Source organism: Dendroctonus ponderosae, unplaced genomic scaffold (genome assembly GCF_020466585.1).
Source record: "Dendroctonus ponderosae isolate FM_Combo_2020 unplaced genomic scaffold, Dpon_F_20191213v2 Dpon_F_20191213_5, whole genome shotgun sequence".
NCBI lineage: Eukaryota > Metazoa > Arthropoda > Insecta > Coleoptera > Curculionidae > Dendroctonus > Dendroctonus ponderosae.
The window spans coordinates 7,021,888-7,044,481 of record NW_026018715.1 but is presented as its reverse complement, the minus strand read 5'-3'; the positions used below and the strand labels follow the sequence as shown (position 1 = coordinate 7,044,481).

At 35.0% G+C, this 22,594-nt stretch overlaps 4 protein-coding genes across 11 annotated transcripts; 1 reads left to right on the top strand and 3 right to left on the bottom strand.

Moving 5' to 3' along the window:
* Positions 1 to 123: 123 nt before the first annotated feature.
* Positions 124 to 2,076, bottom strand: LOC109539585 (cytoplasmic tRNA 2-thiolation protein 1). Its single transcript, XM_019907421.2, has 5 exons — positions 1,869 to 2,076; positions 1,152 to 1,502; positions 909 to 1,097; positions 652 to 856; positions 124 to 597 (listed from the first exon to the last, which is right to left on the bottom strand). Exons 1-5 carry the CDS (start codon positions 1,911 to 1,913, stop codon positions 332 to 334), a joined length of 1,056 nt encoding a protein of 351 aa, XP_019762980.1. The 5' UTR covers positions 1,914 to 2,076; the 3' UTR covers positions 124 to 331.
* Positions 2,077 to 3,576: 1,500 nt separating this feature from the next.
* LOC109539612 (synembryn-A) lies at positions 3,577 to 10,680 on the bottom strand. Of its 7 annotated transcripts, none has more exons than XM_048666462.1 (8): positions 10,459 to 10,680; positions 9,115 to 9,300; positions 8,888 to 9,061; positions 7,358 to 7,511; positions 6,689 to 7,300; positions 4,309 to 4,550; positions 3,936 to 4,250; positions 3,577 to 3,703 (listed from the first exon to the last, which is right to left on the bottom strand). In XM_048666462.1, the coding sequence occupies exons 1-8, from the start codon at positions 10,508 to 10,510 to the stop codon at positions 3,672 to 3,674; spliced, it is 1,767 nt and encodes a 588-aa protein (XP_048522419.1). In that variant the 5' UTR covers positions 10,511 to 10,680; the 3' UTR covers positions 3,577 to 3,671. The 7 variants fall into 7 exon arrangements, with proteins under 7 accessions (XP_048522419.1, XP_048522420.1, XP_048522423.1 ...); XM_048666463.1 differs by having other exon boundaries at positions 9,115 to 9,297; XM_048666466.1 differs by having other exon boundaries at positions 9,127 to 9,297.
* Positions 10,681 to 11,128: 448 nt separating this feature from the next.
* Positions 11,129 to 20,227, top strand: LOC109539611 (serine/threonine-protein phosphatase 2A 65 kDa regulatory subunit A alpha isoform). Of its 2 annotated transcripts, none has more exons than XM_019907470.2 (12): positions 11,129 to 11,453; positions 15,657 to 15,884; positions 15,939 to 16,088; positions 16,147 to 16,341; positions 16,398 to 16,503; positions 16,803 to 17,044; positions 17,101 to 17,280; positions 18,276 to 18,399; positions 18,452 to 18,641; positions 19,291 to 19,474; positions 19,532 to 19,616; positions 19,842 to 20,227. In XM_019907470.2, the coding sequence occupies exons 1-12, from the start codon at positions 11,370 to 11,372 to the stop codon at positions 19,850 to 19,852; spliced, it is 1,779 nt and encodes a 592-aa protein (XP_019763029.1). In that variant the 5' UTR covers positions 11,129 to 11,369; the 3' UTR covers positions 19,853 to 20,227. The 2 variants fall into 2 exon arrangements, with proteins under 2 accessions (XP_019763029.1, XP_019763028.1); XM_019907469.2 differs by having other exon boundaries at positions 19,532 to 19,675.
* Positions 20,228 to 20,229: 2 nt separating this feature from the next.
* Positions 20,230 to 21,774, bottom strand: LOC109539613 (photoreceptor outer segment membrane glycoprotein 2). The gene is made up of 6 exons (XM_019907475.2): positions 21,684 to 21,774; positions 21,424 to 21,628; positions 21,078 to 21,371; positions 20,777 to 21,023; positions 20,578 to 20,724; positions 20,230 to 20,521 (listed from the first exon to the last, which is right to left on the bottom strand). The coding sequence occupies exons 1-6, from the start codon at positions 21,745 to 21,747 to the stop codon at positions 20,315 to 20,317; spliced, it is 1,164 nt and encodes a 387-aa protein (XP_019763034.2). The 5' UTR covers positions 21,748 to 21,774; the 3' UTR covers positions 20,230 to 20,314.
* Between the last annotated feature and the right edge of the window lie 820 nt (positions 21,775 to 22,594).

The following is a 22,594-nucleotide window of genomic DNA, read 5'->3' as shown; positions in this document are numbered from 1 at the left end:
ATCAGGTTTAAGTGCGATTTGAATGAAATCTTCACAGTTTAGAGAGCCAAGTGCTTTCTATAGATAGCGGTTAGATTATTTTTCAGTCGAAGTTTAGCTACTGTACTAATTAAAACGGTTCTATTGAACAATATTCTTTTAATAATATGCTGTAAATGTATAAAACTAAAATGCAATGTAGTTTCGATAAGTAGTGTTCAAATTGTTTCTATTTTGAAAACTTAAAACTACAATAAAAGTTTTTGATTGCCAAAAAAACCTCAAGTCGTTTTTCCTTAAGTTAAGCTTAACTTAAATCACAATGTCCTATACTACTTCCTACAAAAGAATGTTATTTTATACTCGGTAGATTCGCTTTACAAATGCATGCAGATTCTTGAGTATCATTTCGGCAGCAGCTCTTATTTTTTTCTTCGTTCTCCTTTAATAGCCTCTTAACTTTGCTGGATTTTCCAATGCCTAAACGCGGCAGGCCCTTGTTTAGGCCCTCTAATAGAATGCATGCCTTGCATACCTCCTGGGACGAGACGTAGTTGCACTGTGTACATCTGGTAAGTGATGGCGTCTTCGCGGTTTCATTAACTTTTATGGTTTCGCCTGAAAGACAAAAATCGATTCCTCAAAATATTTTTTTAAAATCAATGAATGCACCTGACTGAATGATGTTCATTATAACTGTTGGGTCAATTTTCTCCAAGTCCTTTAGCAGCACCCTTGCATGACCCCTGTAGGCATTGGGGGCAAACACGCACTCCGTGGAAAAGTAGACCAGCTTTCGAAAGTACGCGTACATAACGATTTCCTTTTCAAAAGTGTACTTCAATGGTTTCACTCTGGGGATGCCATCGCCGCAGTCCTAAGCCGATTTTAATGAATCCAAAAACGCGAATTATTCAATTTATTCTTACTGTTATTATTGAGGTGCATCTGTTCAGCCTTGCCAGGTCCCCTCGAAGTATATTCATCAATACAGTCTCAGCTATGTCATCGGCATTGTGGCCAGTGGCTAAATAATCCACTTTCAACAAATTAGCCCCCCTGTCCAAGGCCTGCCTTCTGAAAACTCCACAGAAGGTGCAGTTATTTTTTCTACCGATCTAAAATCAATTAAAGTAGAAAAACAGCAACTTCACTCGCAGTCAATCAAATACTTCAGCCACAATTTCATCCATAGTCCATCCGTACAGGTCTTTATAGGACATAATTTTCAACGGCATGCCATAATCTTCCTGATTTTGCTTTACCGTATTCAAACTATCATCTCTATAGCCGGTAATGCCTTCATCTATAGAAAGCAACACTAGCTTTAGTTGGTAGTTGTATTTTTCATTGAGCAGTTTCAGTACATATGCCAGCACTGTAGAGTCTTTTCCTCCAGATGCGCCTATTGCCACAGTGGACCCAGGCCGGAACAGTTTGGCCCTTTCAATGGTAAAGTGAATTTCGTTTTCAAAGGCCTCAAAGAAACAGGTCTTGCACAGGGCGTCCCCTGTTTTAGGTCTCTATAAAGAGGAAATCAAAGGTCTAAGGTATCTCATTCCAGACCAGATTAGGTCCCATTAATGTTAGAACAAATGAGGCCTCCAGGATGTTAAATTCCCGACTCAAAATGGTTGAAAGAAAGCTATTATTTGTAGAATCAGGGAAATTAAGAGAAGGACAAAGGCAGAGCAGAGTTGAAGGTGCGTGCATTTTAGATACAATTAAACACCTTTTCTTCTCTTAAGCAATTTTCTCTAAGAACAAGTTACATTGGCATAAAACACACAGTCTTCTCCACGCGGGAAAAATTATTACTTACAAAATATAAAGTTCCTTCAGTATTTGTGGTTTAAAGTTTACTTTGTATATTTAAGTAGGAAACTTACCTTTAAAATGGCGTTTTTGCCACACTTTGTTGAACAGGCAGGCATAACTAAGGGCACAGTTATAGATAAATAAATTGTAAATACACAAGCATAAACAGTGTTAAATGCTTTTAAAGCCAGAAAATTGGTACTTTATGTTGTATACAAAGTATGTCAGATTAAGGTTAACAGCACAAAGTTTGGTTAATTCACATGGTTATTCTCTTCCATTTTATTAATCTAAAGGAAGACTGCATAGACAACATTGCATCCAAAAATATACTGGGTGTTCCCCAATAGGCGTACCGCAATATTTTCCACATTAAATATGTCGTTAGAGTTTCAATCCCACTTATTGAAATTCACGACGTTCCCATAAGATAACAAAGTACACCATTATCTCTTCTTGGCCATCAGTATGCCTTGATTTATCATCAATTGGAGTTGGAGAATGAAAACTTACCGTTATTATTATCATACTTTCGAGATTTAAAAAAAATATGAATAATTAATGATAGAAGAGATCAACGTTGTTTTTTGCTAACGCTTATTGACCAACAAACTTTAAACAATTTCCGCTTTATTATATATACATATTATTATTTTTACGTTTTCCTCTTTTTACGAATTTTTTTCAATGTTTACGGCCGTTAACTTACAACTTTTTCCTGTTGAATAGGATTGTTTGTTTAACTTCTACGCGACTTATAGTTGCAATTTGAAAACCCGATCAGAAAGCCCATTGTTTTCTACTCGCAAATGTTTTTCTTATTTAAACTTCGCATTTTACGATGAAAAAATAATCCAGTCGTTCAGATTAATCTCAGGCATTTTTGAATAATAATTCAGGTATTTTTTCGCATTAATTCTTCTGTCCAACTTTTCCAATTAATTGGTACATATTTAGTAGCAGCAAAATGCACATATAATTTAAATGTTTTAGTTAAAAGATTAGAGTCGAGTCGAACAATTTTCAATGGCTTTGGAATTATGTATTAATATATTATAATTAATTACGGAATGATGAAACTATGAAGATTAATTCTTCATAGTTTTTGTCTTTTATTTTTAGAGATTTTCTTAAAATATGAATAACGACAGAAGAAATCAACTTTGCTTCTTGCTAACGCTATTGACAAGCAAACTTTAAAAAAATGTTTTGTGTTTTCCGCATTTTTGTTACGCGTTAACTCACAATTTTTTGTCACAATCCAGCGGTTCAGAATAAATTCGGGTATTTTTAAATCTTACTTAAATTAAAAAGATCAGTTTTCAGGACCTTATATAATAATATATTTTTCCCCAATTACACTTACCTAAATTGTTCTATTTATTGGTTTCTGTCATAATTCGACTTAATTCTTTAGTCCAATTTATTTGTCTACCTTTTCCCATTAAATGCTAAATATATTTAGGAGCAACAAAATGCGCATATAATTTAAAATGTATTAGTTACAATGTCACTCGAGTCGAACAATGGAAAAATTTCAATGGCTTTGGAATTATGATTAATTTTCATAACTTTTGTCTTTCATTTTTAGAGCTTGTCTTAAAAATATGAATAACGATGTAAGGTGTACTGTAATGTAAAAGCATAGCTACCAATGGTGCGTCCGGTATAAACAAAAGCTTCGACAAAGTACTAAAACTCAGATAATTTAATAAAGGAATTGTGTCTTTGTGTCCATATATTTTGCGCTAAATGGCTATGAGATACAGAAATGCAAACTTCTTTCACTAAATATATTTTATAGAATAACACTTGTACATCAGAACATCTTATTTATTGTTGATACGTTTTTCATGCGTTATGATAATACTGCTCTACAATAGACTAGTACCAGTTAGTAAAAAAACTAAAATAAAAAACATCAACTAGAATCAAAAAGGATAATAACACTAACACTAAAACTCCTTTAATAAACTATTAATATTATTCCAAGCGCACTGAAACATCGTTCTAGAATTGCAACCAAATTGCCTAAATTTGCAACTTAATAGCAATGATCCTATACACTTTATTGTAAATATATAACACATTATTATTTCTGGATTATTTCGATGAGACTGTTAATTTGAGTTACTCACTATTGGAGTCGTCATTGTTCGCTGTTAATCCCTCTTGCAGCTCCAGGATGTGCTTAATCGGCTGCGGTTTTCCATCAGAGCCCACTCTGCAGGGCTGAATAATCCCCGATTTCGACAACTCGTCAATACGCTGAGCAAGTTTGACCGCTTCATATTCCTTCTGCTCATCACTCATTCCAGCCATTGGATCAGGATGGGGCTTGTCCACGCACCCCAGCACAGGATTCAGCAAATGCCTCTGTTCGGTGTATTCTTCAGTCTCACTATCTTCACTTCCCGAACTGTAATCAGCTTCAGCTGCATCTTTCTTCCCGCCTAGAGACATAAAAACCTGCAGTTCACTTAGAGTGTTAATAAATCAGATCGTGCATACCCAGTAAGCCCTTCTGTGCCAACAGGCCGGCGGCATTTCCAAAACCCGTATATTTTATCATGCGATTAACGTTGCATTTGCACAACACAAACAGCAACTCGGCAGCCAAGTCTCTCAGCTGCGTTATAGGGCTGGTTAATAGTTTGCAAAGATGCCCTCTAATAGTGTCGGTCTCTTCAGGGCGTTTATCCATTTCGGTGAGTGGAGGCAAAATTTGCGTTCGGAGGTACTTGCGTATAGGTCTGCAGGAAATGGACAAACAGTTGGATTGCTGTGTTTTTTTAGATGAGAACGGAGTATAATCCGACGAATGAGAGCGTTGCAGTTGATTTTTACATCACATTTACGTTATTGTTACTATTATTTATGTTATCAGTTACAAAATATTCGCTTTCAAATAAAAAGCGATATTTTACTATTGCATTTTCTGGGCGTTTTATGAAAACGACCCAACTTGATTAGTGAAAAACAGTGCTTGAGGCGGGCTATCGAAAAGGAGCTGATTTGTATTAGTGATATATTAAACCGTTCTGGAAGTATTCGCTGTTATAAACTTCGAGGTCTCCTGAAAGCTGTATATTTTCACTCCTATGCCTTTAGAGATTAGGAACCTCGTTTAGTATTTGGCTCAAATTTAGAGAACCGGTTAAGCTGCAAAGTTCTAGTGCTCATTGCGAGATAGAGCCTTTAAAAACGCACATTTCTATATCAAACGAGAGCGGGTTTTAAAAACTGCTTTTAGTCTTTTAATAAATTTTAAGGGTCAGTTAAGATGCATAGTTCTAGTTTTCTTTGCGGTATAGAGCATTAAATTGTGCACGTTTTCGTATCAAAGATCATTTGAGAAATGTTTCTAGTTTTGATGCAAAATTAAAAAATTCAAAAATAAAGCGGGTTTAGTGTATTTTAGTTTTTGGCTCATATTTTAAGAATCGGACGAGCTCGAAAGTTCTAGTTGTCATTCAGCTATTTCTTCTAGTTGTTCTAGTTCTAGTTGTCTATTCATCAGCAGGATAGAGCCTTAAATCGCGCACGTTTTCACACCAAATATCATTAAGGAATCTCTCTAGTTTTCATGCAAAAAGCAAAAAATTAAAAATTAAGAGGGTTTTTAAAAACCGCTGTTAGTTTGGGCCCAAACTTTTACAGTCGGTTCACCTGAAAAGTTTTAGCTCTGATTGCGAGATAGAACCTTAAATTGCGCACGTTTTCATGCCAAATATAATTTAAGGAATGTTTCTAGTTTTCTAAAATTAAAAAATAAAGCGGGTTATAAAAACCGCTCTTTGTATTTGGGTATATTTTGACTCTGTCAAGCTGCAAAGTACTAGTTTTAATTGTTTTTGAGTTTCAGAGTTTTAAATTGCGCACTTTTTCACGTAAACATCATTTGAGGATTTTTCTAGTTTTCACGTAAAATACAAACATTCAAAACTACTGCGGGTTTTGACAGGCGCTCTTAGTTTGGACCCAAATTTGTACTGTCGATTAAACTGCAAATTTCTAGTCCTGATTGTGAGATAGAGCCTTAAATTGCGAGCGTTTTCATATCATTCAACACCTTCATCATGTAAGGAATATTTTTAGTTGTCAGGAAAAATACAAGAATTTAAAATGAAACCGGGACATAAAAACCGCTCTTTGTATTTGGCTCTTGAATTGCGCATTATTTCCATATAAACATAATTTCGGAATGCTTCTAGTTTTCGCGCAAAATGCGACAATTAAATTTTAAAGCGGGTTTTGAAAATCGCTTTTAGTATTTGGCGCATATTTTAAGAGTCGGTTGAGCTGAATAGAGCCTTTAAAAGGGCTCCTTTTTATGCGAAATATCACGTCAGAGATGTTTCTAGTTTTCACGCAAAATGCCACAATTCAATAATAAAGCCGGTTTTGCAAAGCGTTCTGAGTATGAACTTCATTTTTGAGAACCGGGCAAGCTCCAAAACTGTAGTTTTCATAGCGGGATAGAGCCTTAATAAGCAGTTTACTCCGCCTACACCAAACATCATTTAAGGAATGTTTCTGGTGTTCACTGAAAATGCAAAAAATTAAAATCTGGATCCTAAGAACTGCTTTTAGTCTTTGGCGCATATTTAGAGAACCCGTTGTTATTAGATGATCTAGTTTTAGTTGCAGAATAGACACTTAAATTGGGCACTTTTCTATACTGCACATCATTTAACGCATGTAAACCGAAGAACATTTTAAGAGTCGGTTGAAATGCAATGCTTCAGTTTTCACTGCAGGATTGAACTTTAAATTGCGTACGTTTTCATACCAAACATCATTTAAGGATTGTTTCTACTTTTCACGTAAAATGCGATGATTGAAAAATTCTCTGCGCTTAAAAACCGTAAAAAACAACAAAGTAAGTCACCTGTGAGTTGTTACTCCCTTGAGCAAAACACTGAGCACTGGAGCAAACTGTTCCAATTGATTCGTGACTGGCAGTTTCTCCATGAAATGCGCTTCCAAAAACATCAGTATCTCGTGTATAATGATCATGTTATGGCTTTCAAACTGTAGACTTTTGGGAAGCGACGTTGATTGTGCCACGGGAGTGATGAGGTTTCTGTAACATTTGGCGGGAATGTTTACCAGCATATTAATACAACTTCTCCTCAGCTGCCAGGTTTTATCCAGACTGGCCGTAGATGCCACCAGGTAGCTTCGCAAAATGTCGACTAGCTCTCGATATTGTTTTACTTTCTCATCTCTCCCGGACGATGTTAATGTGATGCTGAAGAGCGCTTTTAAGCTTTCGCAAGCGATGTCGGCCTTTCGGTTGTCGAGAACGACAGGCAAAGAAGATGATGGACCACTTTCAGATGCTTCTTTAAGAACCACTTTCAGCACGGTAATCAGGAGCGGTAAGCCGTTGGATTCTTCGACTACGCGCCTGACATCCGTGGAACTGGTGGTCAGATAGAAAATGAACTGTGCATCATAATACTTGATAGCATCAGGAATGCGAACTTTGTCGTACAAACTGAAATTATAGCATTAGCTTTATAGGGCTAATCTTTGCTCTACGCTTTATGGAAACCTCATTCGATCCAAGAGTTTATCCAAGAGGCCATTGTTCGGTGATTCGTTCACTAGCTTCTTGCTATTAAACAGAACATTCCACACGACTTTTTGCCCTTCTTCAATTTTACATAAGGTGTCGTCTGAGTATTCAAACGTTTGACTATTTAGCCCTAAACAGTAATAAGTAATAAAAAACTTGGTTATACGACTATACTCATTCAGGGTATGGATGCCTTTAGATCTTTTTGTAAATAGGTACGATACTTTTTCGGAATTATTTTTTACGTACAGAGTATAGAGCGACTTTAACTCACGCGAAAGCTAATGGGTATTTAGAGTATAATTTTTCTAACACATAGAGTTTTAAGCAGGTCACATTTTGAAATCAGTTTCTGTGGGGTGATTCAAAAAAGTTACATGTGAAACTTTTTTTTATGCGCCTTATCTTGGGTGTCCCGTAAGCTTTGATAATGTATCAAAAGAGCACTAAGACATTTTTTGGCTCAAATAAAAACCCTGTGACCTAACTTTTGTTAAAAAAAAATGTCCAGCTCCTCTACTATTGATGGTCAAAGTTATACATTTTTTTAACATCGGGAGAATTATGCGATGGATTTTAATGAAACCCGTTGTGAATTTGTTCCTATGTGAAGTCTCATGATTTGATGAAGCAACCGAGTTCCGCTTTGGGTAGGTGAGGAATTCTTGAAGAAAACTACCAGAACTTTTTATTTGTCCGCTGGAATCAACTGATTTTTGTTTGGTTGGGCTACAAGATTTTACGAAGAAGATAAAAATGTCAAAAGAGGATTAGTACATCAACTCCGTACTTTGGCTTTTCTTCTAAATTTATGCCACTAAATTGCGTCGAGTTTTTCGAGAAAAATCGAGGTTTTAGGGAATTTTACCGGTCTGGATCCGGACGGCAGTTTATTTTCTAGAGACAGATAGCAAACAGGGTTGCGGTTTTATCGCGTTAGTGCTATTTCCTTGTGCAGGTTTGTCGATTTTATTGAGCGGATTTCCATTTCGCTTTTTGCCGTTGTTAGAAAATAGTAGAACACTCATATGCTTGGTAACTCGTCGATCTATTTTAATATTTTCTTACAGCTTTGAACTGCTCATATCTCATTGCACCATTTAAGTATTTATTTAGCTAACTTACATTTTTTAGGTAAAACCGATCATTTTGCAAAATGCTTCTATTTACTAATTAGAACACTATCTAACAGCCTTGAACCGTTCATGTTCAGTACGTTGTGAATAATTCAAAGTAAATTCCTAAAGTGTGTTTAAATTAATTTAAAAAATAATATTATATTAGGTACCTACACTTCTGAAAAACTAAAAAAATGGTGCCAAATTTACAGTACTCCCTTTCCAAACTTGTAAATGAGGAGGGTAATAAAGGCAAACATACAAACAAATCGACAAGTTCCATGCAGAAAAAAACCTAAAGTGGGGTTTTTCATTCCTTGTTGTTTCCTACAAACATCTCATTCAAGGAACCCACACCATGAATAACACTACATAACTAACTACTCACCTATATGAGAGATCATTAAATCCATCCATTCGGGAGTCGCAAGTTTACTGACCGACTGTTTATCGCGGCTTAGAATTCGAAATACTGTAAAAACTACCACCAGAAGATTATTATCATCAGTTTTAGCAGCCAAATTTGTCAGCGCTTTCCATAGCTGCTCCCGTTTTTGCGCATCTAAAACGCAAACAAAGAACGTGAGCTTTTAAATTCGACCCCATCAAACCAACCTTGTGTAGCACCTTGTGTTTCACATATATCAAACGTCTTGTGCTCTTTGACCACGAAATTTATCAAAGCCTGCTCGTAGATCTCCTTTTCATCTTTCGCAATTCCTGATATAATATTGTCAATATTAGTGGCTGTGGGCACAGTGAGGTCTGGCTCGTATTGATCAAGCTGACGAAGCATCGCTACTGTAAAAAAATCAACATATTTCTCATCAAATCAAATATCAGTAGACAATGTAGACATGTTCACTTATCTAGATTAAAACGAAACCTTGCTAGTGGTGGTAACAAACATTATATTATTTACACCTACGACAGCAATTATTTAGGTATAATCAACTAGAGATTGAGTATTATTATTAAGAATAAGGAATCACAACTTGTTCAATTACATCACATTATTTAATTATTTCACATATGCATAGCTTTTCCCATCACAATCTAAATTTTTTTGGTAAGCAGAAGGAATAGTTAGTCAACGAATTTAAATTTCGCTTGGTCAATACCGGACATTTCTAAAGTGTGTTCAAACAAAACCAGACATATTCCTTAATTTTTAAAAGGTTTTCTCGTTACTTCAGGTAAACAATTTTTTTTGTTTATTTTCTATTTAAATACAAAATAAAATTTGCACAGGCAAAATTGTTCAGCAATTTGGCTGCAAAATTTATTAGATCTAAGTGTTTTTTTATTGTGAGTTTAAATAGAATTCAATTTTAGTCTTCGTTTCAATGGGTTCTTAAATTTCTGCTGCGTAAACCGTCCCATTGAAATACACAGCTGATTATATGAAGAGCCATCCAGAATTTAACTGAGTAAAATTCAGATTTTTCGAAGATCTATTAGATTACCTAAACCAGCTTTTGTTCTTAGAGCAGATTCTACAAAATTACTTGCAATTGAGTTGGACTTTAAGGCTTGCGTTGCCTTTTGCATTAAAATAAGTTAATAAATCATAAACCAGCAAAGTTGAATGAATGAGGGAAACGCAACTAGTTGCAAAATTGATTTGATCCAAAAGTGTTTTTGCGGTGGTTTTATACATAATTTTAGTTAGTTTTAATGGGACCGCTTATACCACTTACATTTTAAGAGCCGAACCATTATTTAATTAAATTCTGTATAAACCCACTATTTGGTGTCCAGAAGACGCCCACACCTAAGTCCCTAACTAGAAGCACCCTCCTGGATTTAACTGAGCAAAATTCAGCATGTTCATCTTAGACTATTAACTATTCGAGCTTTTGTTCTTACAGTTGAACAGTTCTTTGGTGCTTTTGAAGTCAAGTTAGGGCTAATAAGCAATTGCGTGCAAAACTTCTAAAGTGGTTTCTATAAAATTACCTGAAGTTGAGTCAATTGGACTTGTAAGACTTGAATTACCTTGCTTTGCCATACAACCAGAAACCCCTGATATGGGCGGACGAAGCAATTACTACTATGTGAAGCAACTAATGAAGAATTAAATAAAGCGTAAACATTTACATGAGTAAATTAAAAGTTTATTTATTTAGGTCTTGCCATTTTTGACACGTGTGTCACTTTACCGGCTACAGGTTTCCACTTTATCGTGTGGGTTTAAAATGTTTAAAAATCGCCCCACAGAACACCTCTGAACATGATTCAAAGGGAGATTTGGTATGTTGCATTTTAATATCATGTGTATGAGTGAGAGAGCAATAAGTCGTGAGTTAGTTAGTTAGCAATGTTTTTAACTATTTTGACTTATAATTAGATGTGTGGCTGGGAAAATGTATTTATATTTTAAGGGCCGCCTATACATATTTTGCTTCTATGGTTTTGTAGTTGACAAGTTTTTCCGCAGATTGTTGATTTACTTTTTCTTCACTGAACCAGCAACCTCCAAGAAAGACAGCAGGACAATATGCGGAGTGGTTTACAGATTTTATTAATCCAATATTGGTTCAAAGCAGATAAGGATTTAAATAAAGCGTTTCTGAAAATCTTGCCCGGTTTTGTGGTTCAGCATTTGAATCGCCCGCCTCGAGTTAAACGTCAAGTCGATTTGAAAGCGCCCTCTAATCAGGCTAATATGTCAAAAAGCGTAAAACAAGGCTCGTTTGGCTTCCGTAGATCTTTTCAAATTTAGAAAGTAGGTGTTCGCCCCATTTGCAATCAGCTTTCGGACCTCTCAATTCCCCGGGGAGCCCCCAGTTTTGTTAGGTGTTTAAAGCAGTTAATAAAATCACGTAAAAACGACGATATCCGCTATCTCCACTGGACTCCAGTCTACAATGGCAGCCAGCGACTCTGCGGGTGACGACTCTTTGTATCCCATTGCAGTATTGATAGATGAATTGAAAAATGAAGATGTTCAGGTAATTGGCTTAATACTGTTTGTTTGACTACGAAATCCGTTGCAGTTCTGTCATCGCTTCGCCCTGACCACTCACCATTTGTCATTACTGATATTAGTCATTTTTCTAAATGTGTGCTTAATGTAACAACAAACATATACAAAATTGTACAAATTGCCTTGTAACCCGTTCGGCAACTGCTCATTCTAATGGGTCTATTAGCGGGTAACGCTATTCGGCATCGCTGGGTTCATCCACCTTCAATTGAACATTCATAACCCCTCAACTTTTGTAGTTTAACGTATAATGGATTGCATGAATACATACTTGTTTTTTGCATATTAAACTAACAAATATTACAGTTTGAGGTTTGGATAAAATGTAAAACTTTGCTAGTCTTGACTACTTTGTATAACTCTAAATACCTTTTTACCTAGAATCGAATTTGTGAGCCCTAAAGGGCAATGCTCTATATTTTGATTGTTGCCCTGCATTTGTGGTATAATACTTGATGACGGGTTTATTACGGTTTTCAAGCGGATAAATTGCTATAAGTCGGTTTTGCTCCAATGTTAATATTAACACCTCAAAATAATAATGTTGAAATTTGAACGTAGGTTTTTTCAAATTTTTTATTGCTAAATTTTCCCGCATTTACCGGTCTTAGTCCCATTTACGGTTTTTCATATTCCAAACTGGCATTTTATAATAATCTACTAATGCTTTAAGGGCGTAAGGTAAAGAAGGAATTTCTATTAAAATCGTGATTCAACCGTTTTCTATGGAAATAATCTTCGAGACGTACTCAATAATTGTGCATGTTTCAAACAAAACTGGTAAAAATACTTTATTAGCATACATTAGTGACTAATTTTTGGTTAAAACATAACATACATACAAAACTAGAAATGATAACCGCGTAATATACTACTACTGTGGTTAATAAAGAGTTTATGCTAAATTTGTATAATCGGCAAAGGATAATATTACTTTTTTCTCGAATACTATTAAGGATTTGAAAAACTGAGTTGTTGAGAGTAATCGAATTGTATTCATAACTCTTAAATAATAATTTTTAAATTTTATTTATTGATCGAAATAAAAATAATCCTATTTTTTCATTGAAACAAAGCGACCAAACACGCAAAATCCCAAAACAAAGTTTAATATAAATCGTATTTCCTATAGACTGAAATGAAAATCTCCCAACCGCATGGTTCTAATTGCACAACGTATTTTTTTAGTTGTTTTTTCAATGCTTTCGATTGACCTATTTGTATTAATCCTAAGACATTAAAGAGCTTTAGCTCATGTAATGGCGTTAATAACTTTTTTGTTGTTTATCCGATTATTTTAAAATTTGGTAAGTTAAATTATTTACAATTATCTTAGAGAGGAAAAATTACATTTCAGGCACATACGAAGATGAAAGTTACTGGTTGATAAAACTGAGTGAATATAAACCATGTTTTTATTTTCGCGTTGTCTGACTGGGACCCGTTCTTATACCTACCACATATATTTTTTTTGTTTTTCTTTTATAACAAAGATATATTTTGGTGCGAATACAAAATCTGCCAAAGGTATATTAAAGAAACACATACACAACTTGTAAGAATTCCTGGGTATTCTGACTTACATTTTTCAATAATTATTCACAATTCTACCATTTTTACTGTATCTAATCACTGGTTAGTTCATTAGTTATTATTTTGTTCCTATTTAGAAGATGTTTTCAAAATATTAAAAATTTCACCTAATTTGTGTCAAATTAGATGTACAAATTGGTCCAGTTGCATTTGAATTTGCATTGGTCCAAATACATACATCATTTAATACATCGAACAGTTTGAAATTATCTCGAATATCGTATATTTCTTCGCCTAATTGTTATTTTTTGCTTTGGATTAGTACGATTTTTAGTAACTTAACATAACTATATTCTTTGTAAATTTTGCTGTTATCACTTTATCGGCTGCTTTCTTATATTATTATGCTTTCTGTATTGTAAGTTTCTATTCTTGTTTCATCCACTTCTGCAAGTCACACGCTCTCTAACAGTATTTTAGTTACTTGACTTTTTATATGAATTATTTTTGAAGTAGTTAGATAGATAGATAATTCTTAAGTGGCATACATTTTCGTTACTAGGTGTAAACGCTGATTAATTTAATATTTTAATTCGTATGACACATTTCGCTGTAGTTCAGCAGTGGTCGACTTTAAAAAGGCGTAGTTAAAAGGTTAAATTGAGAAACCATTCTATAACTATGTAAAACCCGAATTATGAGACAATAAAAGCGAAGTTTACGGAGCTCCAGTAAAAAAGCATAATGCTTTTAGTGAAATCGCAGAAAACGTTCATTCCACTTTATAAAAAATTAAGTACAAGGAAAATGCATCATAATCTTAGAATTCAGTTTAATAGCGAGTCGAATAAATCTACGGGGCGGGCAAGATTAGTTGTTTTAAAGGGTTTTTTTTAGAGAAGAAAAGTGGCACTTTTTATTTTTCCTTTATTGATTTGTTTATGAGATATCCGGTAAATAAGCTGATTTCAACTTTCTTCTTTAGCTTCTTTATTACTGAAAATATTTAAAAAATGAACATTAATATATGATCATTTGTAGAGTATGTCACATAATTTATACGGGGTTTTTCAAAAAAGTTACAAGAAGAAACTTGAATTTTGTGAACTGTAACTCTGTATATTTTGATACCATTACGCTACCAGTGCAGCCTTATACATACATTTTTTAGTAGTTCTTGAAATAATACGATATATTTGCTACTAAGTTTCACGTTTAACTTGTTTTTCACTTTTAAATCGCTTACTTCAATTCTAAGGTTTAGTTATTTTTCTCTTTTTAGCTACGGGATAATTTTAAATAAAAAATTCCCACATCTATAATTATTTCAAGAACGTCTATTAAAATATTTATGTGTCATATGTGATTAAATTCGAGAAGAATATGGCTATTAAATGGTAGAAAAATATACCATAACATTGCATTCCATAACACAAGTTTATTTTGTAACTTTTTTGAGACGTTCCGTGCTATTTGTTTAGTTGCAGATGTTTATCTATTAAAAATGTATTTACTTTATAAATATTTATAGTAATAATGCTATTTCCAATTTATCTGTATCATCCTGTAAAATATCCTCATAAAAACATTAACGAAGGAAAAATTAACACTCATAACGGTTTCTTAATGAAGTGTTCATTGACAAGGGTTTGCGAATTAACCCATAAAAACGGCCAATTTTGCTCACCCTATACAAAGAATATACAAGAAAAACAATTTAAAATAATCATGAATCTTGATAGGTATTTTTTAATAAGAAATCATGTTAAAGTAAGCTGATGCTATGAACCCCAATGTTATGGATGGTTAGCCGTGTACAAATGGCTGTTCCGTGTTTTATATTTCGTTTTAATACAAAGGGTATTTTATGGCCAATTTTTTAAATTACTTTTTTTTACGGACGAAATGATAGAAATGGATTGGATTTTTAATAATTCAATCACACATTAGTCTGTTCAAATATGCGTCATCGGTTTCTCGTCTCACCAACCATTTAGACGGTTTTCTCGTCTTCCTCACCCTTTCTGCCATTGCCACCATGGCTGCGAATTTTTTGGAGATAATTATATCGAACTGTCGAATAAACGTTAAAGGTTGAAATTTGTGGCTGAGTTGAGAGAAGTGTACAATTAATGATATAAATATACATGGGAGATATAAACGGATCAGATACTTTTAACAATATATTTCTGTCAGAACACGAAGGTATCAAGTTATTTAGTTCTTCTTGATGGAAAACTCATGTTATTGTTGTTAGATGCAAACAAGCAAAGTAATTTTATATGCGACAGTAGATACGTATGTCCGGCATCAAATCGTGTTTCTATTTTTCTTTTATATTCAGCAATAAGAAAAAAAATCAAATACATTTTATATATTTAAGCATTTTAGAATTGCAAACTTTAATGGTAGCATTTGCTCTACTCTAGGCAAGTCTTTACCTGCGTCGATCAATCAATCGATTACATCTTTCTGTGCAAAGTTGTTTCCACTTTGCAAGGGTGTTTGCTTTTAAATGCCAAAGGATTGTGTATACATTCACGAGCGAGATTTGTCTGTATTGTAAAAAATGTCGCTTTTTCTACCATTTTAACCACGCTTGATACAATCCTACATATACTTAATGCGATTTCAGTTACGTCTGAATTCAATTAAAAAGCTATCAACCATCGCACTGGCTTTGGGATTGGAACGAACCAGAATAGAGTTGATTCCCTTTTTAACTGAAACTATATACGATGAAGACGAAGTGTTACTGGCGCTTGCAGAGCAACTGGGACAGTTTATTCCGTTGGTTGGAGGGCCTGAATACGCTTACTGTTTGCTGCCGCCCTTGGAAAGCCTGGCTACAGTTGAAGAAACCGTAAGATTAATGCTGAGTTTCTAGAATTTCGCTTGTAAATTTCACTTTATTTAGGTGGTGCGTGACAAAGCCGTTGAATCATTAAGAGCAGTGGCCCAACAGCACAGTCCCGCGGATTTGGAGACTCATTTTGTGCCATTAGTTGAAAGATTGAGCTCTGGGGATTGGTTCACATCTCGCACATCTGGATGTGGCCTTTTTGCTGTAAGACATATAATATAATCGTTTTGACGGTTTATTGTAAACAATCGTTTTTTTTTAGGCGTGTTATCCTCGAGTTTCAGCCCACGTTAAAACGGACCTAAGGGCTCATTTCAAGGCGCTGTGTCAAGACGACACTCCAATGGTGCGCCGCGCTGCCGCCACAAAATTGGGCGAATTTGCACAAGTACTTGAGTTAGAATACTTGAAATCTGATTTGATTCCCATGTTTGTGAATCTGGCTCAGGATGAACAGGTATGGGTATGGACGCACCGGTATGGAGGTTTATAGTAACTTTCGACTTGCTTTAGGACTCTGTTCGGCTACTGGCTGTCGAAGCCAGTGTAACCATTGCTACTTTACTATCGCAGGAAGACGCCGAGCAGCTAGTGATGCCCACTTTAAGACAATGCACCAGTAAGTGAATATCAGAATGAATCGATTTGAATGGATGTTTTTAATTGGGATTGAGTAAAGTTCATTCGAACCATAATTCGCATTTTTTTAATTTTTGGAGCTAATTAAGTTTTCGAATTAACTTTTCTCAAAAACATCCCACATTAGCAAAAAAAACACAATTAACAAAATTTCCGATGTGATAAATATAACAAGTTGCCTTTTATTCAATCTCATTTAAAAGTATCCTCAGCATTTTCAAACCTTTTTTGAATTTCTTATATACATCTACTGTGCTCATTCTGTACATTTAATTCCAGGTGACACATCTTGGAGAGTACGATACATGGTTGCAGACAAATTTACTGAGCTCCAAAAGGCCGTCGGTCCAGAAATCACCAGGACCGATTTGGTGCCGGCTTTCCAAAGTTTGCTGAAGGACACCGAAGCCGAAGTTAGAGCCGCTGCGTCAAATAAAGTGAAGGATTTCTGCCAAAATTTGGACAAAGCTCATCAAGAGAACATCATCATGACAAACATTTTGCCGTGTGTGAAAGAGCTGGTAAGTTTGCGGTGACTGTGCGGATTCATCAATATTTGAGCATCGATTTGTTGCAGGTTGCAGACCCAAATCAGCACGTAAAATCGGCTTTAGCGTCCGTCATCATGGGCTTAAGCCCGATCTTGGGACGTCACATCACTATCGAGCAGTTGTTACCTTTGTTCTTAACACAGTTGAAAGATGAATGTCCTGAAGTGCGATTAAATATTATTTCAAATTTGGATTGCGTAAATGAGGTATGTTGCGAAACATTTTCTAATCAATTTTTAAGAAAATTGCATGAATATCTGGGGTTATTTGGTGAGTCGATGCATTCCTTGATAAGGATTAAAGTGATCATTAACGAAAATCAAACGTATATATACACTGTGCCCAAGATAACAAGGAAGAATATGCGGATATCGGCAAACACCAAGAATAAGACGCTGAAAAAATGTAAAAAAGTTACACAATTAATAAACTAGTAAAATTACGCTTTAAAACTTTTGTTCCTAATTTTTTTTTCGGTGGGCGCTAGTCACTGCAAGATTTGTTAACGCTTTCGGTCATATTATCTCAAGCGGGTTTTCTTTGGAATTTTATCATTTTATCCTCTACTAATATCGAAATTAAAGCGGTGTCGAAAAGACACAATCTGCACTAATTTTTTGCGCGTTCTTCCCAAGTAAAAGAAAACAAACAAAACAGAACAATACGAAACATATTTTATCTATCTAACGTGTCTAAGCCGTGTAGAATAGACAGGGTGTCTCACGGTCAGCGTATATATTTTGCTGCTATTATTATTTTGGTTTTGTTTCTATCTAGAGTTGACTTTTTTATGGTGGTACTACTTGCGCGATAAAACATCGTTGAAATTAGAAAGAAAACATCTTTCCGTTGTCCAATTCTAATGACAACAGTTCTTAGAAAAACGTATTTCATGTTTTTTTTTGTGGGAAAAAGTGCTTGTAATAACCTTCTTGAAAGAATGCTTTGACTTACCAAACACCCTGTACATTTACATGTTGAGAAGTTTTAACTTTTGAAATACTAAATTACTGTTTTGCAGCAAATTTTCTTTTTTTGTTACTTTTTCCACAAGTATATGGCTTAAGTTCCTTGATAACAATATCATTGAAGGTTTTAATAAAATTGTGTTTTTATCATTACGCCAAAAGTCAATAATTTATATTTTGGTTTATAGTTCAGGCTACTCTTTTATTTGTTGAACTTTATTTTATTTTTTTAGGTAATTGGTATTCAGCAGCTGTCGCAGTCATTACTGCCGGCCATTGTAGAATTAGCCGAAGATTCCAAATGGAGAGTGAGATCGGCGATCATCGAGTATATGCCATTGTTGGCAGGACAACTGGGTAAGGGTTTCGCTAAACTAACCCGAATGGCGTATTCATCGCATTTATTTAGGACGAGAATTCTTTGACGAAAAATTGAACGCCCTTTGCATGACCTGGCTTATGGATCACGTCTTTGCTATTCGTGAGGCCGCCACATTGAATCTGCGAAAATTGGTCGACCAATTTGGAGCCGAATGGGCAGAATCTACAATTATTCCAAAAGTTTTAGCCATGTCCCGGGACCAGAATTATTTGTATAGGTAAGCAAAACATGTCGAAATTGTAGTGTAAGCACAAGTGTTTTTAATCCGGTAGCAATGCTTAACTTCGATTAAGGTGCTTTCTAGTAACAGCGAAATTCGAACGCTTCAACTCGTGATTTTTTCGAACTTCCTGGCGTTTCGCAAGCACGAGGTGGTTTGCTCGACGCAGAACCACTTTGAAGATGCAAGCTACTCGTGCTTGCGAAACGTCAATAAGAAGTTCTTCTCCACGATGGCATAAAACGCCCCAAAACTTTACACTTTCAAGCACTTGAAAGGCTTAATCTTTTAATACAAATCTTTAACTTTGGTTATAGCGAAAAGTTGACAAACTGGTTGAAAATGTTTGTCGGCAATAAAGATGAAACGAGCATACAACTTTAATTGCAATGAGTGAAAACATTAATTGCTTTGATATTAAGTTTAATGCGAAAACCGCGGCATATTTATCTTCATTGGAAAGATGTAGAAAAGCTTTTGCAAATCGAAATTGAAAATATATGGGTTGGACCAAATTTTTCATCACTAAACATATAATAAATATTTTTCTATTGATAAAAAATACTAGTAGGGAAACCACTAAAGATACTAGAAATAGTAAAAGGAACATTGTTACTGATTTAATTGAATTAAATTTTGTTTTCAGAATGACTTGCTTGTTCTGCATCAACGTTTTAGCTGAAGCTTGTGGTAGTGACATTACAACAAGACTGTTACTCCCAACCGTTTTGAGCATGGCAACCGACAAAGTGGCAAACGTGCGCTTTAATGTTGCGAAAACCCTCCAGAAAATCGCACCCCAACTTGATCAAGCCGTTATACAACCCCAGGTATGTACTGCATAGTACATCTTGTTCTTCAGTTATTGATGTGATTTTTTCTGTTAGGTCAAACCAGTATTAGATAAGCTGAATCAAGACGGCGACGTAGATGTGAAATATTCTGCTTGTGAAGCAATTTCCGGCATTGCTGGTAAGTGTAAGAACGAGTTAGAGAAGCAACCATAAAACTTTTCAAAATTTTGTAAAATGGTAAGTGATTAAAACATTTGTAAAGATTGCGTTATTGTTGTTTTGTTTGTAAACCGGCATTTCTGTTTTTTGAATTGGCTCATGCGGCAATTAATTATCTTCATGGAGACAAGTCGTTAAATTAGTACATTCAAGGAGTACCACTAACTATTGACTTTGTTTCTAGCTTTGGGTTGAAAATGTGTGCGGTGACTCAAGACATTATATACTGTAAGTAAGGAGGAATAAATGAGCTGAACACTACTCTTAAAAAATATTAACCCTCTAGAGTTTGGTAATTGTTACACCCTTCTATAATTTATTTAAAAGTGCAAACATCAGTGTATAAAACGATGGGTATAGACATTAGCATTAAAACATTACTGTCCAATTCATTTCTATTTGTTATTGAAAACTCAACCGTAAGAATCTTAATTCTCGAATGTGTTTTTCTTGTTGGCTAAATCATCCCAAGCATTTATTTTTAATTTTGTAAATATTTGAAAATGTAATGTTTAATAGTGCAAATAAATTTGAATATCTTATCGATGCTGTTTTGACGTTAATAGCACATGTTATAGTTATTATTTATTATTCTTAAATTCATTAGTATAAGTGATGTAAATTTATGGAGATTTCTTAAAAGTTTTCAACGAGCTTTTATGTTGTCTTCGGTTCCTCCTCATGCGCTTTGTCTTCTTTTTTATGTGTTTTCTTTTTGAGCCTTTCAACAATTCCTGTGGTTTTCGAACTAGTCGTATACTCTGAATGACCGGACTTCTTTGGAGTGGCCTCTTCTTTAGCCTTCAGCCTTTCTTTGCGCTTCTGTTCGATGATTCTTTGTTCGAGTATTTCATTAGTAATTCCCTGCAATTGAGGCAATTTTACTGTGGATTGAGTAACATTAGTTCTGCAACTGTAACCATAATTTCCGTCAAAGTCTTTCCACGTGCATAACCGCAATCGCCTCTCCCAAAGACCCAGCCTGGAGATGTGCCTTCAGGATCGTAAAGTAAAATCGCATTTCTGGAAGATGTATATAAAATCCTTGAGGCCAATATTATGATAATCTAGAAACGTTATCATAACAGCGTAAGTTTTGCGAATTAAGACCTTACGAACATGTAAGAAGACTATTGCGCTGATTATCATTATGAACCCATCAATCACCCATCCGATCGGGGCTTTCATTTTTTCTACGCATCCTTTGGTGTTAAGAGAATCGGACACCGTATTTGGCTCGTCCACCCAAATATTCGTAAACCCGACTTGTTGCAGGGGATCGTGCAGGCATTGCAACGGAAAATCCACTTTGCAACAAGACCACGGAACTATGGGCATTGTAAGCTTGGATTGGTCGAATCGTAGCCTGTAAGTTAGGAGAATTTTCATTTTCAGGCCAGTGAAAAAATGCAAAAATTACTCTTCCACTAAGGGAGATTTGGCGTTTATTATTGTTCCATCAATCCACTCCACTTCATACCAGTCCTTGTAAGACTCAAACCCGCAACATTCCAGCTCATACTGTATCCTATCGATAGTTTCCTTTGATTCAAAATCGCTCAGGTAAGTCTTCATTCCACCTTGTATAGAATTTTTCATTGATTTGATTATGTGTTTGTTGGCTTTTCGAGACATATTTGCAATAATTAGGAGTGTTATGACTGCATTGGTGCCTGCACAGTACCATACCAAAAGCAGACTCTTCGTGCTTTTTCTAAAACAAGCACGTTTTACCCAGTGGTTTTTAGTAAAGATTGCAAACATACTTGTGTGCTTGATTGACGCACTTCTGGCAAATTTTCAGCCCTATCAGCCAGTTGATAATCACGTTTCCCCCAAATATCGCGTAAACCACAAAAACAAAGTTAATTTCAGTTTTTTCGGAGATGATCATGGGGGAAATGGCCAGGCAAACGTAGATGGAGATTCCGGTTATTGTGGCCCCTAGCAGTACTTCCAGAACGTTTAGAACTGAAAAGTATAATGTTTGTACAATTTTTAAACACCATGGTTTGAGATTAGTTACCAAAAAATATCCCTGTTAGGGATTTTCTTTGGTTTTTGCTCAGTTTAAATAAACCTATCGCCATTTAACAAGCATGACTTTGAGGTCTTTAAATGTCTTGGATGACTTTGCAGTATTAAAAGTTGAATGTGTCGCCTTAATTAATTATAGGTGAGGGGCGCGTTATGAGAACCATATTTTTGCGGATTTTTCAAGCTACTTCTACAGTTTGTCCCAACGATAGAGTAGAGTAAGTTCACTTTTAAACGGTATTATTTGTTTAAAAATTCTCATCGTCATATCGTAAATGCACTAAACGCGTATACAGTTGAGTCCGGATATAACGAACTTGAAAAATGAACTAAAACTGGTTCGTTATATCCGGAGTATAATAATAATACAAAAACACGTGGTGGATTTTATTTCGTTATTTTTACATAGAGTAGTAGAAGTTAGTAGGTATGACTAAAAAGATAAACAAAATTCAATTTGAAATCTACTTCATAAAGTCTGCAATTTTTGTTTGTACATTTCTACTGCAAAATAGATGTTATTTATGTAGTTTTCAAGATCACAAAAGGACTCCCAGATATGATTAGAAACTTGGCGTGATTGTAGAAGATTCCGAGTTTCTGACACTTTTTTGTCATTTCAGAAATGGTTGGAACAGCATTAGTGTCTACAGTAGAATACGTTTCACCTAAATCGTCATCTTTCTCATTATCGCTTAAAGCTGTAGATGAGGTTACGGAGTCTATAATTTGCTCATCGGTCAACATTTCACTTGTAAGAATACCATTATCAATGCTCATATATTCGAAGAAATTGAAATAATTCAATTTGGTTTTAACTTGTTCTTCGACAACATTGGGACATCTTCGTCTGTGTCATACTCGTAGTCAGAGTCTTTATACTTTTCTAACCATTCGTTA